At 45.1% G+C, this 25,704-nt stretch overlaps 1 protein-coding gene and 1 pseudogene across 1 annotated transcript; one reads left to right on the top strand and one right to left on the bottom strand.

The window, feature by feature from the left end:
* Positions 1–561: 561 nt before the first annotated feature.
* VPS33A (VPS33A core subunit of CORVET and HOPS complexes) lies at positions 562–23,007 on the top strand. The gene is made up of 13 exons (XM_036276810.1): positions 562–737; positions 2,554–2,619; positions 3,080–3,207; positions 4,088–4,274; positions 10,990–11,106; positions 12,068–12,242; positions 13,054–13,247; positions 14,409–14,535; positions 15,368–15,435; positions 16,106–16,243; positions 18,267–18,404; positions 20,205–20,373; positions 20,737–23,007. The coding sequence occupies exons 1-13, from the start codon at positions 636–638 to the stop codon at positions 20,916–20,918; spliced, it is 1,791 nt and encodes a 596-aa protein (XP_036132703.1). The 5' UTR covers positions 562–635; the 3' UTR covers positions 20,919–23,007.
* LOC118640303 lies at positions 5,468–6,368 on the bottom strand (annotated as a pseudogene).
* Positions 23,008–25,704: the final 2,697 nt, after the last annotated feature.

The raw sequence follows: 25,704 nt of genomic DNA, 5'->3' as shown, positions 1-25,704 counted from the left end.
TGAGCAATTCCGTCCCAGGCACCCTGATAAGCTTTTCACGTGGATCACACGACCCTGTAATTGCCCCATTCGCAAGGGACGAGGCGAGTTTGCTGATGAAGACGAGTGGCGGGGCCTGGAGTCCACCTCGGACAGTGTCTACGTGCAACACAGTAAACACCTGCTGGAAGGGCCAGGCACACAAGTCACGGAAGGTTCCTGCAGACCTTGGCCATTTTTTGTACATTTTAACCCACGAACCAAAGGAGCAGCGCACAGGACCTTTTGGATCGCTGTAACGGAAAAGATGTCCATCCACGTTTCGCCTAATTATCATTTGACAGCGAGAACGCTTGCTGCTAAGAACAAAGTGGCGATTTTGAACATTGAAAGGGGACGAGGAGGATCCAGTGGCCGCCTTTCGACTCAGTTCTCAGCGCGCGACGACTCCAGGACGGGGACCGCGCCAGTGGAGGAAGCAGGCGGCGCTAGGACCGGGAAGAGCCGCGGACGCCGGCCGGTCCGGGTTTCCGGGTCTGCGCGCGAGCGGCGGCCGTGGTCACGTGGGCGCTCCGCCACGTGACGGCGCCGAGGGCTCTCGCCCAGGGGCCTCGCGGAAGCGTTTGGATTGGGGGAAAGCGGGGCGGTGGGGCAAGATGGCGGCGCACCTGTCCTACGGGCGAGTGAACCTGAACGTGCTGCGCGAGGCGGTGCGTCGGGAGCTGCGCGAATTCCTGGACAAGTGCGCGGGCAGCAAGGTGAGGGACGGGGGTGGCGGCAGCGTCCCCGAGCCCCGCCCGGCCTGGCCCGACCCGGTCCGACCGCCTGAGCTCCGCTTGTCCGAGGTCCCCGGGGCTTCCTTCCTAGGAGGCGAGCTGGCAGGACGGATGGCGGGGCGGGGCCCGCCGGTGCGGCGCCGCTTTGCCTCCTGGCAGCAGAGTCAGCCCCCGTGAGAGCGCCGCCCCCGTGAGCCCGCTCCTGGGTCAGGTGCTGCCCCGGGACCCCGGGGCCGGCGGGGGATGAGGTCCCTCTCGCACGGCAGCGAGGAGACGTGTCGTTACAAGTCCTGCCTCGGAGGGCCCCTGGCGCACCCACACCTTGTCACCGCCGCTCGGCGGACTGCGAGAAAAGTTGGAGTCATGTGCGGTTTGAAGGCTGTGTCGCTTGTTAGACGTTTACCAGCTCTCAGTGGGATCAGAGACTGTCGATCAGGGGCGCTACGGGGTTTCTCTTAAGTGATGTTACCTCTCCCCCTTAGGGTTTGTCAGCCGCCCTCCTAGATAACTGGCAGTAAAACTCAGGAGTGAGCCTTAGAAAGAGTAGAAACCCAAGGGGTAGGGTGGGTGCCAGCAGCCACTGAGGGAAGAAGACATCTAAGTCTGAGTGCCCAGTTCATACGCAAGAAATGATGCTGAAATCTGCATAAGATCATGGGTTGGATCAATACCAATATCCTGGTGGGGAAACTGGGTAAAGCGTACAAGGGATCCTTATTATTATTATTATTATTATTATTATTGACTTTAGACAAGAAGGGAGAGGGAGAGAGAAATAGACACATGGATGAGAGAGGACATTGACGGGCCCCCTCCTGCATGCCCCCCACTGGGAATCCAGCCCACAACCGGGGCATGTGGCCTGACAGGGAATCGAACCAGCGACCTCTTGGTGCATGGGTCGATGCTCAGCTACTGAGCCACACCGACTGGACTCTTTGTCTATTTTTTTTTGTTGTTCAGGTAGAGTGGGAGGGAGAGAGAGAAAGAAACATCGATGTGAAAGGGACACATCGAGTGGCTGCCACCCACACGACCGACCAGGGCCGGGGACAAACTGCAACCGAGGTACATGCCCTTAGCGAGAACCGAACCTGGGTCTCTCCGGACCGCAGGCCGATGCTCTAACCGCTGAGCCAAACTGGCCAGGGCCCGACTGGACTCTTTGTATTATTTCTTACAACTGAATGTTTTCTACAGTTAATCTCAATAAAAATTTCACTTAAAAAAAAAAAAAGACCCTGGAATTTAGCAGTGGAAATGCTCACAGGTGCCCAGAGCAATGACCTGTTGCCCGTTAAGTCCTAAATTGGGAGTCCCGACTCCCTTATACTAGATGTGAGGTCCAAAGTCTCTATGTGGCCTTGGACATGTTAGTTAAATTTTCTGAGCCTTTTAAAATTTCTGTCAAAATAAGATTTGTACCTACATTAAAGCTTTTTAATTGCATGTATTGGATGGTATAATACTTATACACAAGAGACTAGGTTGAACTATTGCCTTTGGCAGTTTCTGTATGGTTCAATCTGATAACACCATGATACAGATACACAGCAAACTAGTTCCTTTTTTCTGTTGAGGACAGTGCTGAAGTCATCACTTTCCAGTGACCAACAGTAGCATCCCTTGCCCTTGCTGTTTTTCTTGAGACCCGAAGGATATGAATGTGATCAGAGCCTATTAAACTTTTTGTTGATTCAGAGTTTGAGGCAGATAGCCCTACTATGTATGACTGCTCTTTTCTGTTGATAATTCCTGATAGTAACCATAATAAGAGAATGTTTCTCCCCTTTTATAGGCAATAGTTTGGGATGAGTACCTCACAGGACCATTTGGCCTGATTGCACAGTATTCACTACTGAAGGTAAAGGAGCTATCTGGGTTTTGTTTAGGGATTAATAATTATGCATTTTAGCAGTATTAATAAGATTTCACATTTCCTTCTGAATAATTGGCTTATAAAGCTGTTTGGTCTCAGTAAACACTGATACTAACTTGTGACTGACATTTGGTATACAATGCTCCTTTGGCCTGTGATGCTATACTGATTCTAATTCTAGGGAAATTACCAGCATTGTATTATATGACCATTACCTGGTGTCTTTGATAGTTAATGATGAGAGTCATTTTAACTCAGATGCAGTAGCAGTGACTTCACCCTGAAACTTGTTGCTTTTATACATCTCGCTTTGGGGAGTCTAAATTTGGGTAATTAAGTATGAAGTGCATTTGGCTGGGAGTGTATGATATCTGAGTCTGGATATGATAGGCAAAGACAGGTTTTGTTTTTGTGTTTTGTTAACTTTTCGTGTGTATTTTTCTAGGAACATGAAGTGGAAAAAATGTTCACTCTTAAAGGAAGTCGTTTGCCAGCAGCTGATGTCAAGAATATTATTTTTTTTGTCAGACCCAGGCTAGAATTGATGGATATAATTGCTGAAAATGTGCTCAGGTATTTCTCAGAGCTTATGTTTGGTCCAAAAGAGGTTGGTCCTTCAGGTGGTCTTAATGTACCAAGCTCCTCATCATAACCCCATTCTCTTGCCAGGGCATTGGAAGGTAGTCTTTTGGAAAACTGAGACAGGCATGAAAGGATAACGGGGGATGAGAAATTTGTGAAGTTGTTCAAACAGTGAGGCGGGGGTCATCATATAACCCCGTTCTTTTAGAACAGCTGAATATTTGGACCTGTATTAGTACAAGCAACCCTAATTAGAAAGAACAAAAGAAAAAAAACCCTCGAATGGTAATTTTCAATATACTGAATATAATGTGCTTGAATCTCATGAGCAGAACAAGTAAGAGCTGATTAAAATTTAATACAGCATTTCTCTACAGAGGACGTTGTCCCAGTCCAGGCTGCACTCTGTGGTACAATTGATTGATGTGGCCTCTAAAACCTTAAAAGCAAATGGGCTATTTTGAGTTCACTGTTAAGGAGAGTAGAGGTGGCAGTCAAGAATGATCTTTCATTTTAATGTAAGACTGTGTACCTCTGCATTGGTTTGCTTTAAAGAGCCATTTGTTTTCAGGAAGACACAGATATCCTGTTTCAATAAACCTGAGAGCCTTAAATGCTCCATAAATAGTTTAGGAGGAAGCCAGAGAATGCATTACAGAGTCGTGGCTATGAATCAATGCTGCTTTCCCGTCAGGGAGGGAAAAAAGAGCAACAATTTAGGTCTGAAAGTCAATCTTGGTATATTTCTCTAGCCAGCACTTATTTAGTTCTGCTGTATACCAGGCATAGGACCAGGCTCTGGGAATAACAGAAACAAAATAGCCCACCACCCTAAAAAGCTCTCAGCTAACAGACATTACTTCTTTTGCAGTGAAGACAGACGTGGCCCAGTGAGAGATTTCCACATTTTGTTTGTGCCACGACGTAGCTTGTTGTGTGAACAGCGCTTGAAGGACCTGGGTGTTTTGGGCTCCTTCATTCACAGGGAGGAGTATAGCCTGGATCTCATTCCCTTCGATGGGGATCTCTTATCCATGGAATCAGAGGGTGCCTTCAAAGTAAGTCTGCTATTTTCTTTTTTAATGTCAGACTTTTACTTTTGCCAAATTTGTAAGGACGACAGTGTCCAGGCAATTGGTTTTTGTTTTGTTTTTTAATCCTCACATAAGGATATTTTCCACTGATTTTTAGATAGAGTGGGAGGGATGAAGGGAGAGAGACAGAGAAAGAGAGACCCATCTATGTGAGAGAGACACATCGATTGGTTGCCTCCTGAACGACACTGACCAGGGCCAGGGATCGAACTTGCAACCGAGGTACATGCCCTTGACCAGTAATTGAACTTGAGACTCTTCAGTCTTCAGGCTCACGCTGTAAGTGCTGAGCCAAACCGGCCAGGGCAAGACTTGTTTTCATTTGCATTTCCTTAGTTACTGGGAAGCTGAACTTTCCCATAGGTATATTAATGTTTAAGATTTTTCTTTTTAGCAAATTGCAAATTACTTGTTCATTTTCTTTGCCCATTTTTTCTTTTTGAGGAATTCTTTATATATTCAGGGTACTTATCATAGTGGGTTATAAAAACTGCAAGTATCTTCTCCCAGCCTGTGGCTTGTCTTTTTTTAAGATTTATTTATTTATTTATTTTATTTTTTACTTTTTTAATTCTCACCCTAGGATATTTTTCTATTTATCTTCAGACAGAGTGGGAGGAAGGGGGGGGTGGGGAGAGAGAGAGAAACATACATCAGGATGGGAGAGACACATCGACTGGTTGCCTCCGCAGGACCCTGACCGGGGCTGGGGACAGACTGCAACCAAGGTACGTGCCCTTGGCTGGAATCGAACCCGCAACTCACTGGTCTGCGGGCTGACGCTCTACTGCGGAGCCAAACAGGCCAGGGCTGTGTGGCTTGTCTTTTAACTTTAATTATAATACGTTTTATCATGGAGACCTTTCCAATGATAAAGTAATTACATTTTTAAATAATAGCTTTATTAAGACATAATTCACATACCAAAAATTCACACGTTTTAAAAAGTGTGCAATTCAGAGGTTTTTAGTATCTTCACAGAATTGTGCACCTATCAGCACTATTGAATTTTGGAACATTTTTGTCACCCCAGAAGAAACCTGCCCATTCACAGTCACTCCCCATCCCTCCCTCCCCCAGCTCTGGCAGTCATTAGCAGTCTGTATGAATCTGCTGATTCTAGAGATTTCTTTTTTTTTTTTTCTTTTCGATTTAATAAAGTTTTATTTTTCAAAATGTACACCGGGTAACCTGTTGTTCACGCATCTTCTCCAGCAGCTGGGGCGTCCCCACCTTTTGTGTTCCTGGTGTAAATTACTTGAGCTCTGTGCTTGGAGACTAGTTTAATAAGCCCTTTGCTGAGCAGCTCCTGAAGGGCGGCCCTGGCCAAGGAGCCCCGGATCTTCAGTGGCTCGGAGACCACAGCCGGGTTGTGAGCTTGTAGTGGGAACCTCCTTGCAGAGCTTGTCATGTCGCCTTGTCGAACAGGACCAGGTTGTTGAGCTTGTCCCGGACTTTGCCTTTGGACCACTTCTTCTTCTTGGCTTGGCCCCCGGACTTGTTCACTGGGTTCTGGTCTTTCTTGGCCGACTTCCCGGCATCCTTCTTCTTGGCGTCCTTGGGCGGCACAGCAAAGCCCCGGGAGGCCACCACTGTGGCCTCCACAAGATGTCGGACGAAAAGCCTAGAGATTTCTTATCAATGAATCTTATAATATGTGGCTTCTTTCTTCGCATAATGTTTTCGAGGTTCATCTGTGTGACAGCATGCCCCAGTACTTCATTGATTTTTACTGCCAAATAGTATTGCATTATAATGATGTCCAACATTTGGGTCATTATTTGTCTATGATGGACAACTGATGCCTTTCCACTTTTTGGCTGTAATGACGCTGTGAACATTCATATAAGGTTGTGTGTGTGCGTATGTTTTCATTTCTTTTAGATATACTTAGTGCAGTTGCTGGGTCACATGGTTAGACTCTGTAGTTAGCCTTCGGAGGAGCTGCCAGGCCGTTTCCGGAGCCGCGCCGTCTGACACTCCCACCAGCAGTGGGTGAGGGTTCTGGACTTGCATCCTCCCAGCACCTGTGATTGTCTGCCTTTTACCTGTTGCCATCCTAGTGGGTGTGAAGTTTTATCTCACTGTGGTTTCAACTTGCATTTCTGTAATGATTAATAATGTTGATCATCTTTTCATGTGCTTATTGGCCATTTCTATGTCTTTTTTTTTTTTTTTTTTTGAGAAATGTCTGCAGATCTCTGGTGCATCTTAAAAATTGGGTTTTTATTTTTTCATTATAAGAATTTTTTTATTGACTTTAGAGAGAGAGGAAAGGAGAGGGAGAGAGATGGAAACATCGATGAGAGAGAACATCAATTGGCCACCTCCTGTATGCCCCCCACTGGGGATCGGGCCCACAACCTGGGCATGTGCCCTGACTGGGAATCAAACCGGCAACCTCTTGGTGCCTGGGTCGATGCTCAACCACTGAGCCACACCGGTCAGGCTCATTATAAGAATTTCAAGAATTCTTAATATGTTCCGGATGCAAGTCCCTTATCAGATATATGATTTGCAAATATTTTCTCCCATTCTGTGGGTTCTTTTCACTTTCTTGGTGAATTTACTTTTTTTTCTTGTTGCTGATGGTTTGGGGTCATATCTAAGAAATCACTCCCTGATTATGGTCATGAATTGATTCCTGTTTTCCTCAGAGTTGTATGGTTTTAGTCCTACATTTAGGTCTTTGACTCATTTTGAGTTCATTTTTATCTGATGTGAGGTAGGCATCCAGCTTCCTTCTTTTGCACATGGATATTCATTTGTACTAGCACCATTTGTACTAGCACCATTTGCTGAAAGACTATATTTTTCTTGTGAATTGTCTTGATTCCCTTGTCAGAAGTCAGTTTCCATGAATGTGTTCATTTCTGGTGTCTCAAAACATTCATTAATATGTCTGTCTTCCGCCAGTCATACTGTCTTGATTACTGTAGCTTTGTAGTAAGCTTTGAAATTGAGAGGTGTGAATCCTCTAACATAAAGTAGTTAAATATTTCACTTTTTTTTCTTTCAGGTTGTGCCTTTTGAGTCTTAATAAATCCTTCTTCACCCTGAAGACATAGAAAACCTTATATTTTCCTTTAAAAGTTATTAAGTTTTTTTTCCTCTTTATTCATTTTAGAGGGAGAGGGAGAGAAAGATAGAAACATCAGTGAGAGAGAACATCAACTGGCCGCCTCCTGCATGCCCCCCATTGGGGATCTGGCCCACAACCTGGGCATGTGCCCTGACCGGGAATCGAACCAGCAACCTCTTGGTTTCTGGGTCGATGTTCAACCACTTAGCCACACCGGCCGGACTTTTTTTTTTTTTTGCCATCTTTATTTCAAAGAATGCTTTCTCATTAGAATATTATTTTATCTTTTAGAAAACTTGAAAATGTTTTGTAAACATAAACTGCACATGGAAAATTTCTAAGTCTAAAAGGGCAGAGTGAAAAGTAATCCACTCTCTACTCGGTTCTCAAACAGCCGATTCCCTCCCAGAAGCAGTCACTAATTCTTTTTGTTTTGGGGGGATGGTTTACAGAGCTACAGCTCATAGTACACATAGTACCCTCCACTTGTATTCACATGGCAGCATCTACTGGATAACTTGGGTATCTTGCTTTATTCTTTTAATAATATATCTTGGAGTCATTTCCTACTGTATGTGAAAATACTTTCTTATTCTCAATTAAAGCTGCATAGTGTTCTATATTTTGGATATACCATAATTCATTAAATCAGTCCCCTTTCGAAGGATAACTTGTTTCTCATCTCAGGCTGTTAGAGGCAGTGCTATGATGAAGAACCCCGGACTCGGGTCCCTGTGCACGCGGGCCCTGCATCTAGGGCTGTTCTTTGACATTTGTCTTTTGATTTTGCTTGGGTAGTTTGTGCCGAGTGTGTTTTCCTAATGTAATCACATCTGTCTGTCTCCTCTGACTTATGGGTTTGTGACCCTGATACTGCTGGTCTAGAGACTAGAACTTTTGAGAACCACTGGTATCCTGCAGAAAAATCATGTGAACCTCTTTCTCCCGTAGCATGTTGGTACCATGATCACCACCTTAAGAGTTAACTTGGGTAGAAATCAGTGGCACCAATGATTAATTTTATAACCAAGAGAGTCTCTGGGCTCTTCTTTTTTTTTTAACCACATTCCCCATTTTGTTGCTTACACTAAATCTCATCCAATGATGGCACAGATTTTTCCTCAACATTTCTTAGAAGACATTTCAAACATACAGAAAAGTTGAAAGAATTGTACAGGGAGCACCCTCATACTCTTCACCTAGATTCTGGAATTAACATTTTGCTGTATTCACTTTGTCACGTATCTATAACAGTATACTCACATAATTAATCCCCGTCCGTGTAATTAATATGAAGTGGTAGCAGCTGAGGAAAGCGTGTCCCGGCGTGACAAAACCTGTCCAGAGGCGAGAGTTCCTGTTTGTTTCACCGGAGATTTGCAAAGAAGGGCAGAATTCTTTTCTGCTGAGAGCTTCGAGTCCTGGACCTTGTGTGTTCATTTAAGGATTCTGCTTAGGAATCAGATTTTGTCTGGAGGGTAAAGCCAAGAGTTCTACCTAGTGTTAAATTCAACCCTATTTCTTACGGAGTTACATTTTACTTATTTGTGGGTTGTTTTTTTTTTTATCCTCACCCGAGGACATTTTTCCATTCTTTGCTCAGATAGAGTGGGAGGGAGAGAGAGGAACGGAGAGAGAGAGAGAAACATCGACGTGAAAGGAACACATCGAGTGGCTGCCACCCGCACGACCAACCAGGGCCGGGGACAAACTGCAACCGAGGTACATGCCCTTAGCGGGAACCGAACCCGGGTCTCTCCGGACCGCAGGCCGACGCTCTAACCGCTGAGCCAAACCGGCCAGGGCTATTTGTGGGGTTTTTAAAGTGAGCATATCTGAGCCTTTCTTGGCGTCAGGAGGCGCTCTGGATCTTTCTGGGCTCTTGGGATGTGGTGATGGTCGTCTCCATCGCTGTGCTGTGCAGAATGCGGGAATCAGAGTTCTTCCCAGTTTAATGCTCGGTAACAGTGCTAAAAATATCGTGACCTTCATTTGTGTACATAAAAATCAGTATATATAAAATCTATCTTCTTTGTAAAAAGTTTAAAAACTAACTTTGCAAAAAAAACCAAAAACCTGTTTTGTTTTTCACACACACACAAAAAAAACTAACTTTGGAAGTTCAAAAACTATGTGCATTTAAATGTTAATGGGTATCAGCACTTGGCCCCTAAAATATCCTCCTGGCCTTAAATGCCGGTGGAATCACACGCACACAGAATAGAGTTGGGGCATTAATGCCGAGATCAGCCTACCGCCAGTGATACTAGAGTAGAAATCCAGTATCTGTTGTTAACTTTTATGTCTTTTTTAAAAGATACAATTATTTTTTTAAAATGTCTTGGTAGTAATACAACTTTTAAGTTAAAAAAATATATGAATGTTTTTTTGAGAGATGTTTCCTAATATTTTTTTCTTGAATTTTCATCTTACCTCTGCTCCAGTCGGGAGTTTTAAGTAATTTTGACAGAAAGTATGTCTTTAGACATTCTTGATTTGGCTTGTCATATTCAGTGAAATAGTAGGACACAGGACTTACGAGCCTTCCGCTCTCTTCCTTAATCCCTCCTCCATCCCTGTCCCCTCCCTCCTGGCCTTGGAGACCAGAGATACATTGGCATTGGTACAGCGAACCATTTTGATTTATGAGTGGGTGATGGTTGTAAAAAATCTAAATAATTTCTAATAAAAGCTAACATTTATAAGCACTGAATTCATGTCTTAGGCACTAAACATAAAGCTGGGTTTATCTTTTCTGTTAGTCCTTAGACTTCGTGGAATATGCTCCCATCTGCGGAGGAATAAATCGAGGCACAGCGAGGTCGTCTAGCTGGCCCGGGGACCCGCTGGGAAGTGACCACGGGGGTCAGATCAGGGCACCTGAGTGCAGAACCCGGGCTCTCCCTTCCGGTGTCAGAATTGATCGCTTCCTCTCTCATTTCTCAGCTGGTTTTGTGTGTATCTTTTTAGCCTTTATTATGATGCACACAAAAAAGTATATATTTGTATAGTTTACAAAATACACTTTGTATGTTTTATAAAGTGAAATATATTTTCTAAGAATGAGCTCACACTTGAAAGATTGTCCAACCATCTCTTTTCCTTTCTCACGATGTTACGGGTATTGTTTGTTGTTGGTACATAGAAAGCCTGCCTTGTGTTTGTAAAATTGCAAAGTGTTGTGTTGTGTGATCATCTGGGACATTGGGGGGTCAAAGAATACATGTATTTGTGGGTATAGCATGTGGCCCTCCCAAAATGTCCTACCAAAGTTTACATTGACCACAGCAAGTGAGACAGCCTATGTAAGTCTTTATTAATCGGTCATCTGTTCAAGAGCTGATACACTAAGAGTTGGCATGCCTGGTGACCACTTTTCTTCTGGAAGGTTCTTCCCCAGGAGAATTGCTTCCACAGCTGTACCCTGATAGCTGAGCGTTAGCCTCAGGGCCTAGAGTACCAAACAGCAGCTTCGTAAGAGGGATTTGAGCCCCATCTCCAGCTTCCCTGGTCCTACCCACTGCCCAACCCCAGTGCTGGACAAAGGCGGGCACCCCATGACGGTGCCTGACAGTAACTTTCCCTTCCTCCCCACAGGAGTGCTACCTGGACAGCGACCAGACCAGCCTCTACCACGCAGCCAAGGGGCTGATGACCCTGCAGGCTCTGTATGGGACGATCCCCCAGATCTTTGGAAAAGGAGAGTGTGCCCGGGTGAGAAACACTGGTTGTCTCTGGTGGTGAAGGAAGTGGCCCCCTAGTACCCAGAAAGAGGGAACAAGTCAGAAATCATTTACAAACAAGTCCTGTCAATAATCCTTTTTATTTGGGGATTTGTCTACTTGCTAAAACGTATTTGTAACCCCAAAATCGATATTCAGTGTTTTGTGGACATGCCCACTCAAAGCAGCAAAAAGTTGCAGTTGCCCGGTGTGCATGTTGGCAGCCGAAGTCAAAGAAAGCAATGCTCTGCCCTCTTGTTTCAGCTCCTGCTGTAAACAGTGTCCTTTCTGCCACTAAATGGGGCCACGCGCTATATAACACATGTTTTACATTCTTGGGCGTTGGGGTGAGTTTGCTGCTGAAACAGCCCTGTGCGCAGTGCTGAGCGCCGTCTAGATCGCTGAGCGCAGGACGGCTGTGACGAGTCGGCTGTGACGAGCCTCACAGAGAACCGTGTGGTGGGTCAGCTTCATCCAGGGGGGCGCTGTCCTGTTGGCTCTGTGTTCAGTGTTAGTGATCAACAGTGTATGTTTAAACAAAGTGTCTCTAAACAGAAACACATTAAACAAGGTTACATGCTGGCCAGTTGACAATGTGACCAGAAACTGGCAGGAACCTCACCCCGTGTTTCCCCTGGGAGCAGTGGCTCAGTACTCGCTAATCCCTGTTTATGGTGACTTTATAGAACAGACCACCAGGAATCACACACACAGACTGTTCCTCATCTTGTGCCTCATTGAGGAACAGCTGCCTTTGGCCACAGTGTAAGTGTTGGAACGGGTGGCCAACAGCAAGTGTTTTTCTGAAGCTGCTTATTTCTTAATCTCACTATTCCACAGTTTTTCTCTTTTTATTTTTAAAAATTTTTCTGATTGTCTTTCTGTTTTTAGCTGAATCTTAAAATCTGCTCATTCCCAGGAGGGTCCCACCTGATGCAATGTTTTGTTTCCAGCAAGTGGCCAATATGATGATCAGGATGAAGAGAGAGTTTACAGGCAGCCAGAATTCCATATTCCCTGTTTTCGATAATCTCTTGTTGCTCGATCGGAACGTGGATTTGTTAACACCCCTTGCCACGCAGCTTACATACGAAGGACTCATTGATGAAATTTATGGCATTCAGAACAGTAAGTAAAGCTCCATCTACTTTTATGAATAGATCACCTGATAAAAATATCCAGATCATTTTTTTTAAGGTACTTTCTTTGCATGTAAATCAGAATATTTGAAAATATAAAAATACGGCTTTTGACTTAGACGCTAGAGGTAAACAGCGTCCATGCAAACTGTTAGCCACACCAGGGCTGGCCTGATGTGTAGTGTGAGGGCTGTGCTTGTCCCCTGTGAGCAGAGGCCTGGGGTTAAATCCAGGTGGTGCTGCAGTTTGGAGAATACGGACACCGTGGCCAACAGTCGTGCAGGAAGCTGTGGGAGAGGCGGCCTTGGGGGAGTTTGGAAAGAGGAGTCGAGTTTCGAGGGGGTGCTGGCGAGGGGCAGGCAGCATAATCAAAGCAAAGAATAAGGTGACCGCCTTGCTAAAGCAGAGACATAGTTGGGGACATCACTCTGGGGCAGAGGTTGATATGGGCAGTTGGGGACACTGGCTGGAAGCTGGAAGGCCTGCGGGAGTTTAGGCATGACAGATTATTGGGTCAGAGGTCACAGATGTGTTTGGTTTGGTGTTGGCTCACTGATGTTTGGTTCTGTCGGTGTTTAAAATTGGAGAAAATCTTAATAATAATCCCGATTTATTTATTTATGGTCAGAGTGTACTTTGATCAGGGGAAAAATCAAAACCTCGGTGCTCTGCACCATGTTTTTGGTAAAGGCGGGGTGGCTTACATGTCTCCTGGGGAGGAAATGCTGTTTCGTGCCTGCGCGCTTGAGTGGTTCTTCCAGGAAGGACACACAGGTGCTCGTTCCCATCCTGTTGTCCAGGTTATGTGAAGTTACCTCCAGAGAAGTTTGCACCCAAGAAACAGGGCGATGGGGGTAAGGATCTTCCCACGGAGGCCAAGAAGCTGCAGCTGAACTCGGCAGAGGAGCTGTACGCCGAGATCAGAGACAAGAACTTCAACGCGGTGGGCTCCGTGCTCAGCAAGAAAGCCAAGGTGATCTCCGCAGCGTTTGAGGTGAGACGGTGTGGTCACCCTGCTGCCCTTGTCACCAGCTAGGCCGCCTGCCCGGGAGGACGAGCGCTGCAGACGGGCACAGCCATGAGCAGGGCTCCCGGCGGTGGTCTCCCTCGTCCTCAGACCGCAGACTCCGCTGTCGGAGGACCAGAGTTTCTCCTAAACTTTTCCCCAGGCCCATGAGAAAAGGTATTTTGTTAAGTTTTGCTCTCCTTTTTTGTGGGGGAGCAGTGTTTGCAGTTTACAAGCTTTTGTCATAAATATTTGTTTTCCCTCCTTTTTCGTTATTTCCTACCTCACATAAGAGGAAGCCAGCTGTCCTATAAATAAAAGATCCTCTGTAATAGAACTTGCAGTTTGGGGTGAAAACGCCAAGTTTGGGCAACATGCCGGTGGCAGAGGGCCCTGCAGACTGGAGGGTGATAATGAGCGCAGAATCCTCAGCGCCTGGGGCTTAGGAGTTAGCGGCTTCATTATCACCTTCCTGCCGCCTCCTGCCCGGTCTCTGCTTAATTCTGGGTTAAGCTCAATTTTGAAATGTGGGAAATCAGTGTGAGAATAGATGGAATACTTAGACTTTAGAAACGTAAGTTTGGAGAACTTTGAAAACAAGTTTTTCACTGACTTTGTATTTCCAGATTTCATTTTTCTTAGGAATTACATTCTGTATTGATTTTCATCTTTCTGCAGTTACTTTTGGTTTGAAGGATTCAGTTTTTCTCATCACTAAGCGAGGTTCACTTTGTTCATGGACAATATTCAAGATTGAGACTCAGTAGAAAGAGTGGATTTTTTTCTTCCTATTATAGAGGGAACTTTCTGGTATGCATGTTCCCCTCTTAATGTAACATTTTTCTTTGTAGCTTATCCAGTACTGTCCCCCACAAATACTCAGATGCACATAAAATACTGTCCACAGCATGAGCCGGTGCCTCAGAAGAGGAAACCGTAGACATTTGCTCTCTGCAGAAGTACATGAACCGGCACCATGAACTTACCTTCTCTGCTTTACTGGGTGATGCTGGTCTGGCCTTCTTTCTTTCTATCCCATCCTTTCTGTCACATTGAAAACTAAAGGTCCTCTGAGCAATACAAAGAACAGAGCTGTAAACAGTGAATATCTTCCCCTTCCCCATGGTTCTGCCATCCTGCCCACTTCAGGAAAGGCACAACGCCAAGACGGTGGGGGAGATCAAGCAGTTCGTCTCCCAGCTGCCCCACATGCAGGCTGCGAGGGGCTCGCTGGCAAACCACACGTCGATCGCAGAGCTAATCAAAGATGTCACTAGTGAGTATCTGGGGCGGCGATGAGGCTCATCTGGGCCGCCTTGCATGCCCAGTGTCCGCCACCGTGGTCACGGCACCACCGTGATTCTCCATGTTAATTAAGTGCACACACGTTCATAGTTAAAAGTGTGCCATTTGTGGTTAACACATTTCTTTTGATTATTAAAATAATGTTATGATAAAATCTTTGGAATATTAATAAGAGGGGAAAAAAAGTCTTTCATAAGTTTGCCACTAATATGAAGCAGTTAATTTAGGTTTTTTTCCTGTTGTTAAGGATTATTTAAGTAGATGTGATGTTTCTGTTTCTGTTTTTGTGTTTCTCTTGAAAACTTTTTGCAGAATTGGTATATAGCATATGGTGAATGTTTTGAAAGAGCTTGGATGGTGTATATTAAACTGAAGATAAGTTTATTCATTAAAACCCAGGCTGTAACAGCTGCCTAGGAGATTGGTCAGTGAAGTATACTTTGATCTTAAGTATAGCACAGTGTTGGATGGAAATCTTTGAAACTGGTTGAATATGGTGTTGAACTACGCTGAGGAAATTAGCTTTCACTGATACTGAGGCAAAATTTTTGAGATCCAAATTTGAGTTTGGAGTACAGTAAAGGGGTACGGGGTCAACTATTGTGGATGTAACTTAGGAGTACAGGGTTATAGGGTTTCCATGCTTTTAGAAGATTCTGGCCAGGTGACAGTTGCAGCCTTTTGCTTGCTTACTTTTTGGCATGTCTTGTTTCTTAAGCATGCTTTGTTCATAAAAGCACATCGCTCAAATAAATGGACATTTATTTAATTCCTAAGTTGCAAATTTCCTAATTGCGTTTCAGCTTCTGAAGACTTCTTTGATAAGTTGACAGTGGAGCAGGAGTTTATGTCCGGGATAGACACTGATAAGGTGCGTGAGCAGTCAGACTGTCTAACAGATGATGGGGACTGAAACGTAAGATTATGGCCAGAAAGGCAATGGCTTCGATGCCAGTGTCTTGCTTAAATATTTTTAAGAGCAAATACAAAATGTGAAAATACCATTTTATCAGGTAACAGGTATTTAATGTCACTCTGTGGAGGGTACTTTTCTGCAGTACACAGAGAGGTGAGACCTAGCCTCTGTAATCAGAGTTTTAAGGTCTGTAAGAGACAAATTAAAATGTTTGCTTTCAGAGGGAACTGGTCATGTACTTGCTTTACATATTCACCTCTCTGAGTAAATTTTAAATGATTCAGTTTATGAAAATTTCCATCTTCTAAAAAATATTCCTGTTTCTGGTAAATTGCTGCTTTACTGGGATAGACTAGGTCACACTAGCCTCTCAGGACGTTGTCCACAGAGACGGATGAGCCCAGGACATCTAGATTGGCGAGCGTGTCCTCGCCGGCCTTACGTTCCTGGTCACTGGCGGGGGGGGGGGGGTGGCAGGGGCTGGAGGGGGCTTAGGAAATGTGGGGAAAAGAGCCATTTTCCCACATATCTCCTTTCTTTGATTTTGAAAAATAATAGTACATGTCAAGTCCTTGAGCTCCCCAAACCAGGTGCCGGTGTAGATCTGTCTATACTTTGTTTCCAGGTCAACGGTTACATTGAGGATTGTATTGCCCAAAAGCATCCTCTGGTCAAGGTGTTAAGGCTCATTTGCCTCCAGTCAGTGTGTAATAGTGGACTGAAACAGAAAGTGTTGGATTATTACAAAAGAGAAATTCTCCAGGTCAGTATATTTTTAAATTACTAATTTACCAAGGGAAAAAACTTTTTTTTTTTTGTTTAAAAAAGACTTCCAAAATCTCCTATTTTGGTATATTTTTTCTACCATCTTTTAGATTTTTTAACACCTAGAAGGATTGTCCTTGGTGTCAGTCATTGTTTACTGTGTTTGCAAAGTAGTAATAGCTAAAGTTTATTGAGCACTTACTCTGTGCCGGGCTCTATTGGAAGAGCTTTATAGGTAGGTATTCATTTGTTTAATCCTAACAACAGCCCTGTGAGACATCCTCATTTTATGGATGATAAAACTGAGGCACAGAGTGGTTATGTAACTTCCCCAAGGTCACTCAGCTTGTAAGTGCAGAGCCAGCTCTAAAACCCAGGCACCTGAGGTCTAGTGCCTGTGCTCCTAACCAGTTTTCAGTTGAGGGAGGCAACGTTTTGTAAATTTCTAATAATTCCTTGGCAAAATTACTTAAATCAAGCCTGTGTTACCTTATAATAAGGAAAAGCTGACCATTATTTATTTTTAAAATTCTCTCCTCTGTTTGCAAATGTCTCTGGCAGTATTTATTTGCTATTACCAGTCACAGTTAAGTATGTTATTGTTAAATCTAAATGCTCCTTCAATTTATTGGCTTTTGTCCTTTTAAAAATTATACACATAACACATGTACCCTTGTCATGTGATGCAGAAGTATATGGGGCAAAATGTGAATGTCCCTGTACCCGCTGTCACCCCCACTCCCTGCCCAGACAGGACCATGTCAGAGGTTGGGTTTGCTTCCAGACTGCCTTCTCACATTTATACACAAAGAGTGTTTACATGCCCAGCCTGTGGGCCGAGGCTGGCAGATCCAAGTCCCAGCTGTTTTGATTAGCTGTGTGACCTTGGACAACTTCCTTACACTTCTCTGTAAAGTGGAGATGATAGTAATATCTACCTTGTGGGGTTATAATAAGGATTACGGAGTTAATGTATGTAAAGCACTTAGAACAGAATAGTGCCCCCTACATAGAAAATTTTATATGAGTGTTGGCTATTATTATTTGCTTCTAATAATTTTCAACAGGAATAAAATTTTTCTCTGCACATAATATTTTGTTATTATACTTTTTGTCTTAAGAATGTTGCCAAGCCCAGCCGGTGTGGCTCAGTGGTTGAGCCGATCCATGCACCAAGAGGTCTCCGGTTTCATTTCCAGTCGGGACACATGCCTAGGCTGTGGGCCAAATCCTCATCGGGGGGCCTGCAGGAGGCGGCCAATCAATGTTCTCTCTCATCGATGTTTAAATCTCTCTTTCCCTCTTCCTTCCTCTCTCTCTAAAATCAGTAAAGAAAAGAAAAACTTTAAAAAGAATGTAGCCAGGATTTTTCTTATCAAGATGTATAGATCTGCCTTATTCTTTTTGTATAGCTAATTACATCCCATATAAATATATACTGTACAGCTGACCCTTGAGAATTGCTGGTGTTGAATATTCCCATATAACTTTTGACTCCCCCAAAACTTAACTACTAACAGCCTACTGTTGACTAGAAGTGTATGACAACACGAACAGTCAATTAACACATTTTGTATGTTCTATGTATTATGTACTGTATTCTTACAATAAACTAAGCTAGGGAAAAGAAAATGTTACTAAGAAACAGGAAGAAAATATATTTACAGTACTATACGTATTTAGTGAAAATAATGCATAAGTGGACCTGCGAAGTTCACAGCAGTGTTCAGGGGTCAACTACAATTGATTCGATGCTCACTAAAGTTGGGCCCATAAATTTTGACTCTAACCATGTTAAATCCTTCTCTGAAATAATGAGCTAGATTAATTGCGATGGGCAGGCGGTTATAGGGCAGGTTTCATCCCCTGTCCTTTTCCTGTGCGCACAGACCATCATTACCTGGACCTTAGTGACGTGCCCTGGAGAACAGAACAAATTGATTTATTGGAAGTGCTCTTTTTTAAAGGCTCAGAAACCCTTTTCCTGATCTGACATTCAGGCCAAACGACTTCTCTTGCAGACATACGGCTATGAGCACATCTTGACCTTACACAACCTGGAGAAGGCTGGCCTGCTGAGACCACAGACGGGGGGCAGAAACAATTACCCAACGATCCGGAAAACCTTACGCCTCTGGATGGATGACGTCAATGAACAAGTAAGGCACCCTCCTCACATCAGCTCAGTTACTGGTTAACAGTCTATGGCGACAACATAAGCTACTCAACCCACACATCTATCTTGTTTTCTAAAACCAATTTTCCAGTGTTACGAAAAAGTGGTGCGTTTGTGTATTATATCTGTCAGGATCCCAGCAGGAAACGGGGTACTTTGAGGAGAGTTTCATAAAGATGGGGGGACCAGTGAGAGGCAGTGCAGTGGGCAGCCCTTACCGGGCAAGGCCTGAGGGCAGGAGAGGGAGCTGCACCGGAAACCTGCTCCAGACCTGGACAGAAGAGTGAACGGAGGGGCCGTCTAAGAAGACGGTGAGAGGCCTCTGGTCGAGGGGCACAGCCAGCCTCCAGCCGTGTCAGAAAGGAAGCCAGGGCAAGTAAACCCGACCTCCCTGCAGCCCGCACTCCCATTTTTATCTGGTGCCTCCCATTGGCCCAGCCCGAACAGAAGGCGTGGAGCGTGTTGGGACAGAGCCTACAAGTCTGCCTCCCGGGCTCAGAGTGCTGAGGAGAAGGGCAGGGAGGATCTGGAAGGTGCCCAGACATGCTCCGTGCAAAGTCAGCTGGTGCAAAAGTAAGGTCCCGTCCACATCTAACCACAATTTCTCCTCGGAAGCAGCTGTTGTGAACCCCAGCCCATTTTTGTGTTCTTCCAGAAAGCTTTTGTGTACATGCAAACACTTTGGCATAAATGCTGCATGTTCTATGCCATTGATCAAGCTCCATAGCAAGCGCACTGGGCTCCACGTGTTCACTCGCTCTTCCTGAACTTCTGTCTCTTCTTTTCTCTCTCGGTTGTCACAAGGGACTTTCGTAGGCTGCCTCTTGCAACAAAAGCTATTAATTAAACTGTCTCCTCTGTCAGTAGCAAAATTGAGTTCTTTTTCCCCAACTGGAATATAGAGACTTGATTTCTGTGTGGTACAGTGTAAGTAATAACATGAGTTTGGCTCTCTTCACGGTTCTGACCTGCTGCTCCCCACCCCACTCACCATGTACACTGTCTCTTAAAGATTCTTCTGTGATCTGCCTCATTTTAAAAAGTTCTTTGTAATTGCTACATAGTGGTTTTTCAGAATACACCTTATTTTGTATTTTAACAGATTTCCATTGCTAGTAATTCGGGCTGTTTTCGGTCTTTTACTAGTATAGACGATGTTACAGTTACTGTTTGTGCCTTGGTCTAGTCTTTCCTGGTGTGCCAGCCCCTTTAGGAAAATGCCTAAAAGTAGAATTGCTGGGTTCAAAGGTTATGCCCATCGTTACTCAGGTAGAGAGTGTCAACTTACCCTCCAAGTAGTTTTGTGCCAAACTAACCATTTTTCATCTTCAGTACCTAGAGATGCTTAGTGGAACTTTTCTTTTTTTATTTATCCTCACCCGAGGACATATTTCCATTTTTTGTTCAGATAGAGTGGGAGGAAGAGAGAGAGAGAGAGAAACATTGATGTGAAAGGGACACATCGAGTGGTTGCCACCCGCACAACCCAACCAGGGCCGGGGACAAACTGCAACTGAGGTACGTGCCCTTAGCGGGAACCGAACTCAGGTCTCCCTGGACCTCAGGCCGACGCCCTAACCGCTGAGCCAAACCGGCCAGGGCTTTTTTTTTTAAGTGGAGCTTTTCTAGATGTCAAAAGTGAATCTCTGGCTGCCAAGATACGAGGGTTGTTTGTGGTTTTGCCGTCAGAGACAAATCAAATAACTTCAGGTTCCCGAAAGGCCACGGTTAGGTGGCTCTGAGTCTGTACCTACAGGCTTTCTCCCCTTTCCTTGTGTAACAGAATCCCACGGACATATCCTATGTGTACAGCGGCTACGCCCCTCTCAGCGTGCGGCTGGCCCAGCTGCTGTCCCGGCCTGGCTGGCGGAGCATCGAGGAAGTTCTCCGCATCCTCCCAGGGCCCCACTTTGAAGAACGGCAGCCTTTGCCCACGGGACTGCAAAAGAAACGTGCGTCTAGCCGGATCCGCAGATCCGTGTGTGTCAGTGTGGTTTTCGTGTGTTATGCAGGTGCTTGCGAAATACGTCTGTCAGGCTTCGGAGTCAGAGTCCAGTACACCTCCTTTGTCAGCTCGGGAACCCACTATTCCCCCAGGGGTAGCAGCTTTCAGCTCCAGGGTTGAGGGAAAAACAGTAGTGAGAAAAAAAACAACTGAAAGCAAAATTGTGTGCCTGAGTTTTAAAAGAAGTGTTGGAGTAAGACATGTTTGACTTTTTTTTTTTTTGGCCGTATGAATGATGCAGTATTTTAAGGCGTCGGAAGAGGAGCTCTGCTAATAAATAACTCTTAATTCTGAAATGTCTCCATATCAGGTCAACCGGGAGAAAACCGAGTCACCCTGATATTTTTCCTCGGGGGTGTGACCTTCGCTGAAGTCGCTGCTCTTCGCTTTCTCTCCCAGTTGGAAGATGGGGGTACGGAATATGTCATTGCCACCACTAAACTAATGAACGGGGCCACCTGGATAGAGTCTCTGATGGAGAAACCTTTGTAGGCCTTTGAGAGAGGACAAAACAAGCGAACTGCAGAATAAACTGCCCCTTTGGAGAAGTTGCTGGAGGGAAGTACAGCCCCACAGAGGAATAACAAACAGGAACGCAGAACTGCCCTTGGGGTCAGCCTCTTGCATTGTGCTGTTTTCTCCCCTCTGCTTCTCTTTTGTATTCCTAACTTCTTGATGAAGGAAGAACAGAAGAGACAACCTGGGTAAAGAAATACCAGTTTTCAATATTCCAAGCTCAGGACCTTTGCTCGAGACCTCTGGAAATAATGAAGGATGGTGGGGATAGGTCATCCACACAGCCGCACCGATGGGGCCCATTCTTCAAATAAGGAAGCAAGGGCCAAGCAGGTAAAAATGAAAATAAAAGTAGGAAGTGCAACCCCTAACAAGTAGAGCCACGTTTCTTGAAGTCACGTGCCGAGGGCAGTGATTAGGTGTTGGGGGCTAGAGCCAGTGTGACCACCGGGTGAGATTTCTTCTTCCTGCAGAGCACGGCGCGTTATATTCAGTGCATCAGCCTCTTTCTCACGTGATCAGGAAGGCGGGTTTTGATTCCTGTGCTTTTGATTTCTTGCTTCTATAAAACAAGAGGTTTAGGGGAGGTTTTTCCCCCAAAACCCAGTGTATAATCTGTCCATTTAGCTACATCTGTGTGGCTTCTCACCAAGGGCTTTGTACAAGGAGAAAGGTAATACTTGGGGAGCAGCTTCCTGATACTTTAACAATCAAGGACACTTTCTTAGTGCACGTTATTAACTCCAAGATCTTTCCATGGTAGACGCTTCCATTGAGATTTCAGTTGTCTTCCCTGCCCATTGTGGGCCCAACACCCAGCTGGCCTTGCTCTGCGCAGTGGCGCCTTTGCTTCTTCAGCGTCTTGCAGCTCCGTCTCCCTCCTAAGCGCCACATGGACCTTCCGTAGCAGTCTGTGGCCACTCACACTCAGCCTCTTGTGTTTGCTCTGCTTGAAAACACTCGGCTTCGTGCCAGTCCCTGGTCTGGTGACCTTGAACTCCTCTGACGCAGCTTGTGGGTGATCTTGGAGTCCAGCGGCCACAGCTGCCACTCTTCCTGCAGGGGACTGCTAGGCCATAGGACAGGGCTGGGGTGCAGGTGCTCCATCCCAGTGTCTGGAGGAGTCAAGGCCAAACTGATGGTTTCACAGCCTTGTCCAAGTCTCTGGCAAAATGAGCTGGTCCCCTTCTTTACAGAGGGACCAAAATGAGCGTTGTCCCTGCCTAGGTGTGGTTTCTATTGTTAATTAGTAATCATACGTGTTTTTCCTCACTTTTTTTTATTAGTGGAATTTTGTGAGGCACATTGCATGTTAATGAAGTGAAAGAGAAATTCTGTATTTAAAAAAAAAACAAAAAACTCTAAGAATGAGGGGTAGAAGAGGTAGTATTTAAAAGATTCACTTGTCCTGGGTTTAATTTGGTCTTGGCATTCAGTATTTGGAAATGGTCTTAATGAAAATGATTCCTGTTTTAGGAAATCCTTTCTCAGAACCTTGTTATCCCAGGGAGATTAGTTTATCCCTTCCAGCCCCGGCAGTGGTTAACCTCGCTGCCTTAGCGAGCGAAATGCACCTTCTCCCTCAGGTTTTTGGCTCATGGGATTCAATTCAAGTCCGGTCAAGTCTCCTTGGCTGGGGTCTTTGTCCTATGAACAGACACTCAGTTGTGTCTCATGTGTCTACATTTACTCGTGGCTCTCGACTTGCCTGCTCAGAGCATAGTTAGGTCAGCTCCTAAAAACGCATTCCACAGAAGACTTAAAGACATCAATTGCTTCATTTGTATGCAAATAGAAAGTGGTGGATAATTATATATTATGCACCTTTGTGTCGGTTCATTCAATACTTGCAGCAGTCTTTGTCTCCGAGGAGTGCGCCTTACTGAGAAAGGGGATGTGAATGGTACGTTTATTCCTGGAGAAGGCGGATTGTTTACATCATGTCTGGACTTTTGTCTAGTTGGGTACAGTTCTGCTGCACCAGCAGCCCTCTAAAAAAGGAGTCTGTGTAGATAAAGAAGCCTACATAGGCACTGTTTTGTGTCTTACTATACACTTTTGAATATTAGCCAATAAAGAAATATTTGAATTGCTAACAGTGGAGCAAGAGTGTAATGATTAAAAGGCAGTAAAAACAGAACATTGAATTGTCAGAGAACTGGGAAGGGAGTGTCTCATGTGAGTTCAGTCCGTCCTAGCTCTGCCCTCCCTAGAAATGGATTATGACTGATCACAACATGCCGGTTTGCCTCTTGTTCTCAGTTCTGCTTTAAAGACCGGCCTGTCACCAGAAGGAAGTGCTTGTGTTCAGCAGAGTTGAATTCAAGAAGAAACACTGTAAAATAGCAAAGTGAGTGTCGGCCCTCGGCAAAGAGTCGCGGGTTCGATTCCAGCTAAGGGCATGTATCTCGGTTGTGGTTTGTCCCCAGCTCCGGTCAGGCTCATGCTGGTGGCAACCAGTTGATGTGTCTCTCTCACATTGATGTTTCTCTTTCTCTCTCTTTTCCTCCCTCTCTTCCTCTTGCTCTATCTGAAGATAAATGTAAAAATATCCTTGGGTGAGGATAAAAAAAAATAGCAAAGTGAACTGAGTGTCTTCAGACAGGAAGAGGGGCTGTGATAGAGATGGCAAGGTGTACGGACGCAACATCATGTAGAGAGTGAATCATAAATAGACCATGAATTAGACTCTGGAGCCTAATGTATTATATAGTCATGTGGTTTAATGATGGCATACTACAGAAAACAGGATGCTTTTTTGTCAGTCAAGAAAAAGGCAGTAATGTAAAGTACCTCAGGTTCTCGTATTTCTAAAGGAATGCATATGAATTTCAAGCCACATGTTTCTTAGATTGTTACTCTATTACTGTTAAAATGTCCAAAATTGGGTGGTGACCAGAGGCTGCAAAGGCTCGAACACATAATTGCCCTGAGACATCCGGATGAAGCGTGTGAGAGGTAAAGCGGGATGGAGTCGGGCCTATTTTAATAGCCTCTCTTTTCATCTGTTACTTTGGTGTGGGATGAGGGTATAACCTTAGCCACACTTTCTTTCCTGTGACTGCGCAGGACGCAGAAGCCCTTCAGGTGACCAATTCTCTCGGGGAGCAATTACTACTCACTGACTTCCTGAGCAGCTTGATAATGGTCTGCTCTGGTTTACAGCTGAGCTTCGGCCGGGGCAGTGATTTGATAATAAGAGATCCTGATCAAATTAAAGAGCCATTTGCTTCTGGATGATGATGTTGATTTAAGGTTTAGTGTGCACACTGCCTGCTTTTTTTTTTTTCTTTCTTTTTTAAGGTTAAAAAAAAACGGTAAACAAACTAGTACAAAAAGCAAAATAATCAGAAGCAACATAAAGTTTGCATTTTCTTTCACTCTTACATCCAGAAAAGAGTCTGTTCTGTGTTTGCTGCACTCCTGACTGCTTTTCTTGCCTCTCACTTGGAGAACTTGAAATTGGAAGTGGATATATTGGCAAAGTGACTGTATGAGTCTGTAACCTACTCAACTCTGAATTAGAACCAACCACTCTGCTCTTAGTTCTCAGCTCCTGGTTCTCACACACATGCATGCTCACATTTGCATGTGTTTTTAAGACAACAGCTTTTGTTTAGTTGGGTGGTCGTAATGAATGTCGTTTGTACAATGTTTCCTCTACTCTGAGAGCAGGATTGGGGTTGCTGTCAATGTGAGTATTAGAAAAGGATTTGGACTATATCCCACCCGCAGTGCTTAGAAAAGCAGACAAGAAGAGGCATGAAATACCCCCTAGTGTACCACTTGCACAGCCCATCTAAGTCAGGAGCTTTGCAGGCAACCTGGGAGTTCTGTGGGCAGTGGTAGTGACATAGGCAGAGAGGGTGGGCAGGGTTACCAATGCCCCGCCTGGCCTGGGATCGCCTGTGCGCAGCTCCCTGGGAGCTCAGGGACCACGTGGAGATTGTGATTGGTCTCTAGACCACACCTAGTTGGTGAGTGCAGCTGCTGTCTGAGAATCACTCAGCTCTGCCAAGATCGCTGGAGTGCACACAAGCTACCTTCCAACGCCAGATCGGAGAGGAAGCCCGGAGCTGCCGCGGCTGTGGAGTCCTGAAAACTTTGCTGAGTGAGTGAAATGGGGAGAGGGAAGCTAGTGGTTGGCGCTGAGGGAAGTTCCTGGGCAGGGCAGCAATGGAGGTAAAAAGCTGGTTTATGATGGTTACCATCTGATTGTCTGTGGCAGAAGAGCAGCAGGGCTGGAACAGATGGACAAGAGCACAATGGGGAAGCAGATAAGCCCAGAATCCAATTGAGAGCCACCTCTTGGCAATCCTGGCTGGCCAGAAGGGTAGCATGCCGGACCACAAAGCAGATCCTCAAACTTTACTACTGACAAGCCCTGGGGGCCAGGGGAATTGCAGAGGGGCTGCCTTGAGGGCCTGCTGCCTTTCTCCTACCCAGGTGGGTCTCTCTCATCCTCCCAAGCAGCAGATGGCTTGGAGCTGCAGCCTGAGCGATGGGAAAAGAAAGCTTTACTCCACCAGCCCATTAGCAGCACTCGCAGCATTAAAAATGCAGGAGGTGGATGGAGGAGATGGCTAGGGTCGAAGACTAATGCAGCAGCCGGTGCTGGGAACAGCTAGGCTGCTCTGTTGGCCCAGCCAGATCCAGATGGGAAGCCCAAGAACGAGGGGAAATTTTGGTTAAAAAGAATGAGCATCCAGGTGGTTGTTAAGGAGAAAATCATCGCTTTGGGCTTCCTTAGCCTTCGGAAAGT

Source organism: Molossus molossus, unplaced genomic scaffold (genome assembly GCF_014108415.1).
Source record: "Molossus molossus isolate mMolMol1 unplaced genomic scaffold, mMolMol1.p scaffold_m16_p_22, whole genome shotgun sequence".
NCBI classification, from domain to species: Eukaryota; Metazoa; Chordata; class Mammalia; order Chiroptera; family Molossidae; genus Molossus; species Molossus molossus.
Note: the sequence above shows the minus strand (reverse complement) of the source record. Positions and strands in the feature narration are given on the sequence as shown.

What these genes read in the sequence shown, in the direction of transcription:
- VPS33A (XM_036276810.1), top strand. Translation starts at nt 636, where the DNA reads ATGGCGGCGCACCTGTCCTACGGGCGAGTGAACCTGAACGTGCTGCGC. An exon ending in AATCAGAGGGTGCCTTCAAA is followed by an intron (nt 4,275 to 10,989) that starts GTAAGTCTGCTA and finishes TCCTCCCCACAG; the next exon opens with GAGTGCTACCTGGACAGCGA. An exon ending in GCTAATCAAAGATGTCACTA is followed by an intron (nt 14,536 to 15,367) that starts GTGAGTATCTGG and finishes ATTGCGTTTCAG; the next exon opens with CTTCTGAAGACTTCTTTGAT.